The 14,977-nt window shown below is 38.7% G+C and overlaps 1 protein-coding gene across 9 annotated transcripts in view; it reads right to left on the reverse strand.

Moving 5' to 3' along the window:
• The window catches only part of LOC129719020 (frequenin-1), a 354,341-nt gene that overhangs the window by 87,782 nt on the left and 251,582 nt on the right, over positions 1–14,977 (reverse strand). For all 9 annotated transcript variants that reach the window (XM_055670334.1, XM_055670328.1, XM_055670333.1 and 6 more), the window contains 2 exons: positions 1,604–1,628; positions 1,355–1,403 (listed from right to left, as the gene is read on the reverse strand). In XM_055670334.1, the coding sequence (XP_055526309.1) occupies positions 1,355–1,403; positions 1,604–1,628 (74 nt within the window). The remainder of the gene's footprint in view (positions 1–1,354; positions 1,404–1,603; positions 1,629–14,977) is intronic.

The following is a 14,977-nucleotide window of genomic DNA, read 5'->3' on the forward strand; positions in this document are numbered from 1 at the left end:
ATAATTTGTGTCAATGTTATTCAAATATTCAACTATTTTATCAAATAATTATAATTTAATCAGTACAATAAATTTTAGGACAAATTTTCGAGAGGAGAATCGGCCAGAATTAACGAGTTTTGTTGATCCCATTATTGATCCAAACAAGATAACATTTCTATTCTGGTAGTGCCATTCCAAATAAGGTCAATAGATTCAAGCAGAGATAGCATAGGTATAAAATTATATAAGAAAAATAATTTTATCCCATCCCACAGCCAAACATACGAAAAAGCCCATACATAATGGTACTTAAGAGCCACAAAAACCACAGATATAATTGAACTTCTTAGCGCCAGAGCGCCATTCCAGTCAGTGCCTGGCGGATGCTCTTTACCGGGTTTGAAATGATATTCCCACCCAACATGTTTTGCCAACATGTGGTTAGGTAGTTGACAACTAGAGGCGATAGGCGATTATCGAAACGAAACTCGCGATTGGTTGGCAACGATGAGTTTGCTGTCGACATTATCCGGAAGATTTGCGCTGCGTTGCGCTACCGTAATGCCAAAGTAAGCCAATTTAATGAAACCAGGATGACATGGTCTAATTTTCCACCTCGAAACGCGGGGAGGTGTGAAAAACCTTTCGCGTGGTGTTTTCGTTGGCGTTCTAGCAATCCGGCGAAGGTGTTGCCTTTAGCTGTTAACCTCCGAAATGCGCATTTGCGTACTCACGGGGTAATGACGCGGGGTTGACTTAGGTAGAAAACTTTTTTTTTAACGGATGGTTTGAAAATTGGTTAGCAACGGCCCCTAGGGTCGGAAGGGTTATCACACGTCGAGTAACAGCGATAATTGAATGGAAACAAGTTTAATTAATCTGATAATTGCTGGCGGTTGCTGACAAGCAGCTGCCTTCCATCCGTACTGCATTTGAAGGTATGTAATAGATCCCATCGAATTAATCCACTACGACAAGCTACGTTATTGTAATCGATTAGCGGGTGGGTGGAAGAGAATGAACAATGACGGCAGAAGACTTGAGGTAAGGTGTGATAAATGATACTTTTCGTTGTGGTAGCGACAGTCCCGGGGGGTGATTGACGCCAGGGTGGGAGATTATTGTCTGTTGACAAGTATTCGTACAAGAATAGCTTTCCCAGGTCTCGCAGATGGTCATTTTAAAAACGATGACATCAGCATTCGCCATTTATTTGGGAGCTTTATCAGAGAGCCTTTATTAATACTGTATCGTCGCTTCGCATCCCAGACGGTCATCAATTTTGGTCAATTTGTGTGGACAGGGGAGTGAGGAGAGGAAGGTAAATGCAATCTCTCAGAAATAAATCGATTCGAAAATAAATCTAGCTTACCTGCTCTGTCAGCAGCCCGTTGGGACAGTCTTTCAGGAATCCTTTGTGCCTGTGTTTATTACGGTTCACACCGGTGGTCCCGCAAAATAGTGCCGGGGTTGAATCAATACAAACACAGAAAAGAGAAATGTGGAGAGAGGAAGAAAATATTAATCGAGTTCGAGGGTTTGTCCGACTTGTTTGACACTTCCACCGATACGTGATGATGATGATGAGTCGATTCGCTACCAGTGGCACTCTACTACTTACCATTGTCGAATTTCTTTCTCTGTGACTGGAAGGAAAAAGAGAAAGACACGATAGAATACAATTAGCTGAATGATGACGAAATTGCAAAAAACAACAGAGAGTTGTTGTAGATGAAGAAAAAAAAAACAGAGAGTTGCAAAAACTGTTATTGCAGATTTTTTCCGTATTATAGGGTGCTTCTCATTACAAATAGCAATAGAGTATGTCCATAAAAGAATACGAGTTCAATTTTTTTTATTGAATATTTTGCAGATTAGAGTTGGTGTACGTGTTTGGGGATTAAATTTAGGTGTAGTAACCTCAAATGGTTGGTCTTTCGAGAGTTAAAATTCCTGTAAATTTTATACTTGGTTAGTATTCTGTATTTTTAACGATATTTCCAATATATAAATTTAAATATTGGATGAATCGCTCTTGCATAAAGAGGTTTCAAACAATTTAACACATTAGCTAGGCTACAGTCCTCGTTCAAAAATAATTTATATCTGCTCGAAAATATTTCGCATGCGGTAAAATAACAATCCAACCGAATACCGCGTAGCGACCATTTTGACGATAGTATCGCGCGCTATTAAGATTGTGCCCAGTATGATTGTTGAATAGATTATCTCGAACATTTTCGTTTGGAGCTTGGCCAGTTATTTTTTTGTATTCAGTAGGTGACTTAACTTATCCATGATATCACGGAATTAACTCCAGCGCTATATAGTTTACTTTTATAGTAGGTAATTTAGAAGAGACCTCTTACACGTTTTTATGGCTGTGCCCAGTATGACAGGCTAAGTACAACATGGCCAAGTACGACATGTTTTGCTACAAGACTTCGTATACGTTAATTTGGAAAGAAATACTACAAGGTATACACTGCCGGTACCCGGATAACTGTCCCATAATGAAAAACAACATGTTGAGAAAACGGCGATTTAATATTATCCGTGAATTTTCGGATTTCCAGCAATTACATCCAGAACCAATGACCGTAACAGTTCCATGGCACAACAAGTTCATCGTTGAGAACTAAAAACCATGCATAAAATTGGTTTTATTTTTATTTTTGATGGTCGTTATTGTAAAACTAACGATGCATGAATACATGAAAATTTTACGCTAGTAGTAGTTGCGAAAATTCTCTTAACTCTTATCTTCAAGCATCTATAGTTCTGAAAAGAATCGATTCCATAATCTTTAGTTAGAAATTCGTGCTACAGAACGCTGATATTCGCACCATCGGTAGCATTGAATATTTTGCTTGACCGCGCATAATAAAGTTTGCTCTCCGCTGTGCCCTCCAGTAGCTGTGCCAGCTAAATATTCTGCAGAGTACGATGGTAACTGTTGCTGCCGTATGCAAAATAAGGGTAACATGCACCGCAGTGCCTGGAAGTTGTCTCGTATGCAGCTCTCGTTTCTCAATGTCGCGTACCTTTAACAGCTGCACTGCACTCGCTATTGTGTAACAAACTAAACTGAAGCTGAATTTTCTACACGCAGTCTTTTGTATCGAGTTCAGAGTAGATTTTTGCCATTAGGGCGTGGCCCCGCAGCTTGGAGAAGGACAAACAAACCAATACACCTTCGATACTACTGAGTGATTTTCATAAGCATCAAAAGAATTTTTTTGCTTTCCCGATGCGAAAATCACTCTGGTTCTTAGGTTCACTAATTTTCGTTTCTAATATTTGATTGATAACGGTGTTCGAGTGGGCACAAACTAACAATTAAACCAGAAAATCACTCAATTTAGCAGTTCTTGAAATGAGGGTTATATCTTGTTGTGATAAACTGTTCATAGACAACACTACCGTTTATCTTTGGTGCGCCCTGGTTGTTATTGTAAAAATGATTATTGAGAAATAGATGAACATTTCACACTAGTAGTAGCTGTGAAAATTCTCATAACTCTTATCTTCAAGTATTTATAGTTCTGAAAAGAAGCGATTCCATAATCTTCAGCTCGAAAGGTATGCTACAGAATACTGATCGCACCACCACCGGTGGTATTGAATATTTTGTTTGCCGCGCATAAAATTTGCTCTCTGCTGTTCCCCACAAAATATCATGCAGTGTACGATGGTGCAGTGTTGCTGCCGTATGCAAAATAAAACCGAACCTATTCCATAATCTTCACGTGTGCAGAACAATAACAGAACGAACAGAACGCTGATGGTCGCACCAACGGTAGCTTTGAATATTTTTCTTGGCCGCGCATAATAAAATTTGCTCTCCGCTGTGCCCTCCAGTAGCTGTGCCAGCAAAATATCCTGCAGCGAACGATGGTAACTGTTGCTGCCGTATGCAAAATAAAGGTAACATGCTCCGCAGTGCCTGGAAGTTGACTCGTATGCAGCTCTCGTTTCTCAATGTCGCGTACCTTTAACAGCTGCACTGCACTCGCTATTGTGTAACAAACTAAACTGAAGCTGAATTTTCTACACGCAGTCTTTTTTATCGAGTTCAGAGTAGATTTTTGCCATTGGGGCGTGGCCACGCAGCTTAGAGAAAGACAAACAAACCAAAACACTGAATTAAAAAATGTGGCAGTTTTCAAAAGTTTTGCCTTCTCGAAAAAAGTCCCTATGCAAGATTTTAGCTCAATCGGGTTGTGTTAAGTAAATCCTCAAGCGATCAAAGTTTGACTTTTCTATCATTGGAAAAACCTCAAACAAATTTGATATTGTCTCAGAAACCTCCCGTATTTCCACACCAAATATCAAAATTCGAATATAGAGAAAAGTTTGAAAACAAATTAGTAAATTTGAGCTGAATGTACCACAACTCTTCTAAGAAACTATGCAGAAAACCCTAAATTTAAGCGAAAAAGTAAGCATTTTTAGCCGCTTGTCATCGACTTGCCTGCAAATATATGCAAATGGAACCTTTACCAAATGTTTCCAGAGTCCTCAGCCTTTCGTTTGGTGGTAATTTGATGATAGTATCTCGCGTGGATATCATTTAAAAGTTTACATGATTTTTAATATGAGTGGTGCTCTTTGACTTTATTACTACGTTCCCTCTCACGACTAATTTTGATAACAGTTTAACACATACCAATCCAAACAATATCGCAATAGCAAAACTTACCTGTTTTCTGAAGGTTCATAATAAAAATAAACAGATGAAGCGACTGAATTTGTTCCTAAGTGGATATATACACAATGTATAAAACACGTACTGTTTAAGCTGATTTTGCAAGCGTCAAACACCTTCCCTTATCTCGTGCTCAAAAGTTGACTGTTTATAAAATAGTCCAACAAAAAATTTTTTTCTGCATTCTCAGGAACATAACCGATCCATTAAATCGATAATAAGCAGAAAACAAAAAAACTTTTTTCTATTTTTGACCTATGGGCGAACCACTGTGTATTGCCTGCTGGACGAAGCGTCCCAAATTGAAAAGTTTGGATTGCGCTTGAATTGATTTCTCACCTTCCTAATCTTCACGGGATTGGTCATCCGCGCTTGTCAACTCGACGCTAAGTCATTTGGATCTCCTTGAATGATTTTACCACACAGGACACGGTATCAGGTCTTCCTTCTCTTGTGAAAAATAATTTGTTGAGAGATGGTTGTCGCCATGAGTGTCAGGAATCAACTTGTCTGCTCTTTGAAGTTACGTGACGGATGCCGTTTGTCCTCAGAAACTCCTCGGAATGCTAACCGACTTACTTTCCACCGTTATTGGTTCGCAGACACTTTAGTTTGTGATCTGGGTTTCTGTCTACGCTTTGAACTCTGTAAAAAAGACATTTTGCCTGCATGAAGGTGATGATGGTGACGGAATCTTTGTTCCCACCAATTCTGCTTCTCCATTCCTCAACATAAATCCCAAATGGGATCAAGGACATCACTTTCTTTCGTACTATCAGATTTGAATGGTAGCCTCATCCTTCAATGCAGGGGACACATGCTATGACATCGTTCATTTCGGTATTTCCTGTCTTAAGATTTTTCCATACATTTTTAGACGATCGCGCGTTTTGTGCAAGGCTATAATTGTACCTCTCGATGCCTAAGTATTGTCGCTAGAGTACGCTTCAATAGGTTAATGCTGATTTGAACGTCGTCCTAAGAACTAACAGCACTCCAAATTCCCTCCTTTTTCATGATCAAATGCATGCCAAAGCTTCTCCAACAGTTTGCTAAAAGATAACCTGGGCCCATAACCTATTCGAATAGCGTCCGTTCATGCTAAGGAAGTAACAACGAATTCGGTGACATCAATATTACCGTTCGAACCTAATTCAAGTTATTTGAAACCTGACGATCCTATCGAAAATGATTCAGACTTAAGTTCTAATGAAACCAACAAAATTTTATCTTTGTGGTGTTAGTTTTTCCGAATATTTCAGGTATGTTTCTAAGGTGGGGAGTAATGCTTTTATTTTGTACCAGCTGGTAAAAAACAACAAGAACAAAACCTGTGACAAACGTATGTCCAACCGTATTCAGAGGTAAAAAATCATTGTCTTTTTTTGGAATCATGGATCTCAATCGGAACGGTATTTTAAATATGTCCGGATGTGACTGCGGTTTTCCTCAAATTATATTTTTTCGAATCGCAACACTTCTTAACACTGTTCAAGCTTTTAGTCATTTCTTTTTCAATTGAGTTTTCCATCGTGGTGTTTCTGTTTTGATGTAGAACTTCGTCTTTCAGGAAGTTCGGCTACATAAGAGTGTAAAACGTAAACCCAAAAACGGAAAAAAGGAAAACTAGATCCAATTTTGAATTGCTAATAACAAGGGTTGTGTGCAAAGCATTGACCGCAAAGTTGACGTAAAACTACATAAGGCTGTTTGTTACATCACTGGGTTGCATTTGACAATAATCATTGCCCATTGCCCATTGAAAACTAATCGATTCATTAGCATTTGAAATTGGATATATTTTTCACTTTATCACTCTTGCGGTTTTTAGATTTTTATTTTTCAACCGAACTTTCTAAGAGACGTAGTTCTACATCAATAAGTCGGTTAGTTTTTAATGGATTTCATTATATTCTGCAGCAATCGATTGAAAAATCATGAATGCAGCAATCGATTGAAAAATTTTACTATTGAAAATAGTCAAGCCCTAATGAAAACGCAGATTTCGTTTGTTTTCGCTAGCACGGTCGACAGAATTATATACCTCGTCAACTTTTTGCACTCTTTGGGCTATATAAGAGCCTGTCTCTGCTTTACTAGTAGATTGCGACTAGGACGAGCCCAACTAACGGGTAGCAGCGTAGCAGCGGGTAGCAATAGCGGCAGCACAGAGGTGCAATAAGCATCATATCCAATTTTAAACGAAACAACAAACTGCCCTTTTTAGCGCTATAAGTAGAAGTGAAATATTATTTAACCTGCATGCAGGTTTTGACTGCTGAAACTTGCGTGCGCCGTGTAATGTTTGTTCCATTCTGTTCAGAGATGTCGTATTTATATATGCAAATTGATTTTTGGTAGCACTTCAACTTTTGCTAGTGCAAAGTTTTAAAAATATTCAATACAAGCAATGTAACAAACAACCTTATGTAGTTGACGTTGCGGTCGTGGCTTAGCATACAACCTTTCTGTATTTTTTTATTTGACTCTATGACGTACATTCAATGAGTTAGGCGACATCCATAAATTACGTAACGCATGTATTGGCGTTACGTTTCGTTACATATGAGGGAAGGTGGTGTCCAAAAAGTTTTTTTTTGCGTTACATAATTTATGGATGTCGCCTAATGGCTTCTTCAAGCAGGCGATATCCGAGCGAGTCGAGGGAATTTCAGTATTGTTTAACCGGAAAAATTTGCGAACCTGTTTTTGTTTTTTTGAATAAAATTTATAGCTTCATATATATCTTTATATATAAAAATGGAGTTCTGTCTGTCTGTCTGTCTAACCAATCCATATATGCTTGGAATCTACTGGACCGATCGGCATGAAAGTTTGAATGTAGAGGTTTTAGAGGCTGGGAAAGGTTCTTTTGATGGTTTAATACCCCTCCCTTCTCTACAAGGGAGGGTTCCCATACAAATGAAACACATACTTATGCATAACTCGAGACCTAATCAACCAAATGGAACCAAATTTGGCATGTAAAAACATTTCAATTTTAGTTCGACACCCCTCCTTTCTCTGAAAGAGGGGGAGAAACAAAAATTTCAGAAGAATGAAACATAGGATTTTAGATTACAAGAAAAGATTCTATGATGGTTTGACACCCCTCTTAAATTTGAAGGAATGGTATACAAAATACTTACTTTAAGCCAATTTTTTCGGAAAACAGCTCAGAATGATCGGGAAGCCAAAAATCGATTTCTAAACCATTTTTAATTCTAAGGTGGCGACTTCTGGTTTTTGCAAGAATAACCAAATACAAATAAAATGCAAATTTTTGGATAGCTCGAGTACTATCTCTCTTTATGACGATGCTTGCCCTAATACTGCATCAATTTCTAGTATATTGCTTGCTCCCGCCTCTAATCATCATTCTTCTAATGATGTTCTCAGTAGACCGACTTCATCAAATTGTCACCTCATTCGAGCTTATCCGCCGCATCAACACGGTTGGGACGTACCGTATACCATCAAAACATTATATATAGCCTATGTAAGACCAATACTGGAATACTGCAGCATTGTATGGTCACCCTATACAATCACGCACGAAGAAAGACTAGAATCAGTACAAAAGCAATTTCTATTGTATGCTCTTCGTAAATTAGGTTGGACATCATTTCCTCTTCCATCATATGAAGCACGTTGCATGCTCATAAACATACAATCATTGGAAGAACGTCGTGAATTTGCAATAGTGTCATTTGTAATTGACATCGTTTCGCAGCGCATTGATTCAGCTACACTTTTATCTAAGCTAAATTTCTACGCACCTATTAGACAATTTCGAAATTAGGGTTTGCAATATTCCCGGAAATCGATTTCCCGGGAAACGGGAATGAAAAATCTCATTTCCCGGGAATTCCCGGGAACCGGGAAGTGAATTTTTTTAGCAAAAATGAGATTTTAAATGAAGTTTATCAGTAAAAGGCAACAAAAAATTGTTTACAATTTCATTCTAAATTCGCATGAAGAATAAAAAACAAATGAGATACGAAACACTTGAATATGAATTGAACAACATCAGAAATTCGTGATCGATTTTTGTAGCATATATTTGCAAAAGAGGAGGATTAAAAGTCTTCATGTCGTCAAACAATCGCTTCAGATCCGCTGACAATTTTCCTTTAAGCTCAAAAATGTTATTTATATGTCTTCTGTAAAACTTTGCTCAAGTCTGCTGAATCTAGAATACTTTTAAATCGCCGATTACAGCTCTTGCTACATTTAATTGAAAACTGGTGTCCGATTCTTTCAGTTTGTTCAAGAGAAAACGGAGTGTTAGGCAGGCATTAGACAAGGAAAATAATTGCTATATTTGATACGGAGTTTTTGGGCAAAATATTTTTTACACTACAGTAAACATTTACGATTTACTTGAGCGGTAGCGAACCTAATCGCTATTTTTTTATTAATAATATTTGCTATGTCATTGCGATTTTTTCGAATAAACTGCGTCTCAAATCTGGTCTCAAATTGACAGAACAATATTTCCCTTTTGGAGTTTATATCACCGTCAGTGCGGTTAAATTTCATACTCAATCGAAAACATTCAAAGAAAATGAACAGCATAATCACTCTGTTTTAAATGAAGCACTCTCCAATCGTCTCATATTGGTTAACATTTCATTTGAGCTGCATTGTATTTTCGTTCGAGTAGCTGCATATTAGAGCGTAAGACTCCGAGGAAGAATTTTGGTTATCTAACTACCTTATTTCGTTTTTCGATCCACAAACCGGAAAGTAACGATAGAATACTGAATAATCAGTTCAATACGATTTAAAATAAGTCAGTATTAGAACATATGATTATTACAAAAGTTCACATCAATGGACAACGTAATCCTTATTCCCTAACAAAAAAAAGAGCATATGAATGCCTAATAATTAACATGCAAAGATGATTTTTACGTTAAAATACCATACTGACTTTGAGTTTTATTAAATGATTTATTTCAGGTCGCATCTGTTCGACGTATTTAATTTCATTGCACTATTCTGCCGCGCAGAGCAAGTCAGTCCCATTTGCATTTTCAGTAAAATTGAGTTATTACGCGTATATGGTAGCTAACAATGCATAGTTTCGTAACAATGGATGAGCTCATCAACTTTGTTCTGAAAAACTGCTGGGAAACATCCAAACATATTGTCCCATCTCGTAAGGAGCAATGTTATAAAATCATGCGGAAAACGCGTTTTTCTCGGCTTGCTGAAAATGCAGGTGGGACTGACATGCTATGCGCGGCAGTATTGCATAAGAAACTATAGTGAATCTTAAATTTTTTTTCGCGAAACTCGCGAAACTCGGGAATCCCGGGATCCCGGGATCCCGGGAATCAATATTTCTGGAAAAGCTATTTCCCGGGAAATCGTTCCCGGGATTGCAAACCCTATTCGAAATCGAAACACGTTTGCCACCAATCATTACCGCACAAATTATGCAAAATTTGGACCCTTAAATCGTATGATGGCCACTTACAATCAATACTGCGAAACCATTGACTTTACAATGTCTCGGCATGAATTTAAACACTTTTTTAGCTCAATAAGCAACCGCCACGCTTATTGAATAAAAAATAGTTTGTATGTAAACATTGTATTAGAATACTCTAGTACAAACAATTTAATCACCCCTCATGCGCCTCTGCTTCACAGCGACCTTCTCCTACATCATCGAGCGTATTTAGACCTCAAATGAACGTCGACCCAAAATCTACTACCAGAACGTCAGTGGGCTGCGAACAAAGATCGATGAATTCTTTTTTTTGTATACCCAAGGGGCATAGGGCAGAAGTGCCACAGCGACAGGAATCTTTTGTGACAGGCCCCGATTGCTTTACACAGATTATAGGATGCTTGAACTCATTGATGGAGTTAAGCTAGTTGTTTGTAAGCCTGTGCCCAATCCGGGACAATATGGTTGATGAATCCAGTGACCGTTTTGGGATTGGTGCTCCATACCTGGTATGGAATTGAGAGGTATCCGAGGAAGTTGAACCTCGATAAAGCAAGAGCTCCGCAAAAGCAGAGCAAATGCACATGACTTCTTCTTGGCCGCTTTTGATTCTAGTTTCGATGTCATAGTTCACACCGAAACTATCTTGATAGCACAACTATTTGGTAACTCGTACACTGCTTTCCGCAATGATCGTCCCCCAAGAAACACGCAAAATGCCACGGTGGGGGTGTTCTCATCACTGTTTCTGGTGATTTGAGTTGCTACTTAGATTCAGCTGTTGTCGGTGACACGTTTGAAGCGATAATATTCAAATTGGATGACTCTGATAACGCTATTCTTTTTGGAGACTACAATCAGCCTAATTAGGTCTGGTCAAGTTCACCAACAATTGTCTTAGTGCATAGCTCATCCAGTTGTTGGATAGATTCAGCTTAAACAGCCTAACACATATAATTGCTATAGCAAATCGTAGTAGCTGCGTCCTTGATTTTGTTTCAGTTGGTGACAAAATCGCCAGTGGGAGTTGATCCATACCATCGTGCCCTCTGAGTCAATGTTGTACTGCTGCCCAATAGTATTTGACTTACAAAGCTTAGAGTTCCACCGCGCTGACTTTGCAACGCTAGGTGAAACACTTTTAGATATTGACTTTCGATCTCTCGAGGTGGCAACATGAGTGGATCATGGCATTCTCTTAGCAAGGTTAGAAAAAATCGTCCCAATCCACGCTTTCGTCACCTGATATAGACCTTATCTGTCTAATAGAGATCGGATCTGCCCAATCTCTGAGATTTTGCGGTTCTTCTGGAGTACCCCAAGGAAGCAATCTGGAACCATTGCTGTTTGTACTTTTTATCAACGAAATCGATACAATGCTTCCACCTGGCTGTCGTATGTTTTACGCGGATGTTGTTCACATAATTATCAAGAACTTTGCAGATTTGGGAGATTTTGAGGGGTTCGCCACAGAAGGCAGAACCACGAAAGGCAGAATCATGAAAGGCAGAACTCTATGACCGTACACACAAGGCAGAATATTTCAAAAGGCAGAATTTCGAGGGCAAGGAACCGAGGCGGCACAAAGCTGGCGTGGTTTCCGCGGTCCGAGCCGGCCGCCGACCCGCCGTCGGAAGCGGCGGCCTCTCGCATACAAACAACTGATCTACTGGTTTTCTAGGATTATTCAAACAGGTTTTCTTTCCCTTAGTTAAGTCCGAACGAGCAGTAGCGAGTAAGGACAGCATACACTTGGACAATAGAGTCGGCCAAAAGCCGCGAGTGTATGTTGTTAAAAAGAAAAAAGACTATTTTACGATTCTGCCATTCGTGCTTTTTTTGATTCTGCCATTCGTTATTCTGCCTTATGAAATATTCCGCCTTTCGTAATTCTGCTTTTCGTGATTCTGCCTTTCGTGATTCTGACTTTTGATTTACTGCCTTTCGTGGGAAACCCGATTTTGGACCCCAAAAATCTAGAGAAAGTTTTTTTCTCTATCAAAAATGAGATTCAATCAAAAGTTTGATTTTCAATAAGAAAATTTGAACAGACCATTTCGATTTGAAACTCTCCATCAGTGTTATTTTTTCGCGAGCGCCAATATCACAATTACACTCATTAGAGTTCACCTTGGATTCTCTTGGAATATAAATATTGCGGATTTGCGTACGAATATGAAGAATACAAGGCTGTCAAACTTAGCATTGTTAAGTTGCAAGTACGGTATACTGAAGGAGTTGAATGTTGATTATTTAATTATTAAGTTCTCTGTAAAAAAATCGTAGGAAAAAGTCTCACAAATATTTGGTAACTTTTCAATAACAAATAAATGTTTTCAACTCGTACGATAAAAAACGGTTTTATTATGTTTGGGGGCCCTCACTTAAAATTGGGCCCCGGGTCCCCACAATCGTAAATCTGGCTCTGACCGTGCCCCAGTGCTGAGTGGAGAAAATTTCCAGCTTGAAAAGATCCTCGACCTGATCGGGAATCGAACCCGATATCACAACCGGAAAACCGAGAGCTAACCATCGACATTGCTAACCACAGAGCAATGGAACACACTATTGTGAAGTAATACCGAGAGTGAATAGACAACTAGGACTTATTTTCAAAATTTCTGCTGAGTTCAGGAATCCACTATGCCTTCGATATCTGTATTGCTCGTTGGTCCAATCTATCCGTGTTGTCGCCTGGTGTCCGTATCATGCTTACTGGATCGCTAGATTCAAAGCAGTTTGAATTTATTACATAGGTTTTTTATGTACTAAATGACAAGTTTTAGTTCGTAACTACGCCACTGGTAACACTGCAAAATCTAGCTTTTCAGTCTTCCACTTTAAGGAAATGGAGTGTTCGGCGAAATTGTAGAAAAACTTTTTCGAACTAAATTTCTATTTTTAACAACGGCTTTTACCCGTTAACATTCAAGTGCATTAAGCAAACAATGTTACAGTAGGGAAAGCGAAAGCGTTATTTATAGACTGAAAGGAATGTCTCATCACACACAGAAGAGTCAGCTGATGCTGATAATGCTTATAGACCTGTGTGATTGAGACCAAAGTTAGTCTGAGTCGTGCTTGCAAGTGCGACCTAACAACGGAAGGTGCTCCGTAGGGCTAAATTATTCGAACTAAATTTCTATTTTTAACAACGGCTTTTACCCGTTAGGATTGAAGTTCAACGTGTGCAGTAGGGAAAGCGAAAAATAAGCGAACTGGAAATATGATACAGGTTTGGAAATTAAAAAAAAAAAACAAAAAAACAGATTTGGAAATTTGAAAAAAAAAAGATATTTTCCAGTATTTTTTGGCAATAACTCTGTCTGTACAGAAGCTATCTTTTTTGTGTCTTCTACAAAGTTGTGTGTTTTGATGATGTGCAAATATATGCTGATTATATTTGCCTTCTCAATGCTACTGTTTTTTAGATATACAAAAAACGAATTTTAAGGACTATCCTGATACGAAACGGTGTATCTTTAAATCAAGAGAAGTTTTAAAAAAGGCTTCAGAAAGTTTTTTTTGATAACATTATCTACAACTTTGCTAAAGACTCCATTTCTCTGAGGTGTAGGACTGAAAAGTTAGATATTGCAGCGTCACCTGTCATACATACTGGAACTTGTGGTGATTCTTTAGATAGTCTGGCAATGAAACTAGTATTTGGAATGTAAATGAAATGATTTCACGATTTTGAGCTCTCGAACCACTAGGCACTAAACCGATAATACCTATAACCGTTATTAGTTGTTGGAAATAATGGTACATTTAAGATATAAGCGGTTATCGGCTTAAACTAAGCGGCACAGCAACGTGGGCCGGGAAGCATTCGAGCTTACAAAAAAATCTAAGTCTCTTCTGCTCGAACCCGAATGATACTAAAAAAAATACCTAAAACAGACATTCCAAACCCCAATAAAAATAGCAGCGGCGGTATCGTCCACTATCCTTGTGTTGATTTTGTTCCTCACGCGTGGTTTTTCTATGCGTATGAATGGCTGGTCCGAGGATACTGTTGACCATCCTGAACTGCCGACAATAGTAGCATGTGAATTTTTGATGATGTTGTTCCGCTTAGTGCTGTCGAAGCACGTCCGAAAATAGCCGAAAAAAGAGAGAGAGAGAGATGTTGCGCATATTTGCTGCATCTCATATTTTTAAATAAATACCACCCACCCTTCCGAACTGGGGAAAAGCGGCAACGCCAATATCTACTCATACACATCCACACAAACTCAGATACGTTATGCAATACCGCGCGCAAGGTGAAGTGCAATAGTGCAGCCTCATGCAAATATTTGCACTATGAAAATGTTTGACAGTGTCATAAGCTTCTGCATAGAGGGAACCGGCAGTTCGGGTTGCCGCAATCGGAATCATATTTGGCCGCAGTGTGTTTCCGGCAAAACCTGGTCAGCTACAAGAGTAGTGTGGAGGGGTGGGTGTAGGGAAATGTTTATATTTTGACCCTACTGATGGGAAAGAGGAACCAGACAACAAACTAGTTTCCGGCTGTGTCCATAGGTAGAGGCAATGACGTTGAAAACAGGATTTGCCTTCTTTGCCCAGACATGGTCATATAATGATGGATCACAATCAACGCGAAATTTTTGTTCCGGGTTGCGTTCGAAAATCAGAGCGTTGTCCCAAATTCATTTTCTTTTTGATTTGATTTCACTCGCTTCCGAGATGCGGCCTGAAATCTGAGAATAATTATTACCAGTTATTGGATTAAAATTATATACCGAAGGTCAACTGTTTACTGACGGAGTATTGCAATTTATAACATAATAAATGTCACACAAATATGTTGCCAGATAGGT

The sequence above is a fragment of the Wyeomyia smithii genome, chromosome 1 (assembly GCF_029784165.1).
Source record: "Wyeomyia smithii strain HCP4-BCI-WySm-NY-G18 chromosome 1, ASM2978416v1, whole genome shotgun sequence".
In the NCBI taxonomy this organism is placed as follows: Eukaryota; Metazoa; Arthropoda; class Insecta; order Diptera; family Culicidae; genus Wyeomyia; species Wyeomyia smithii.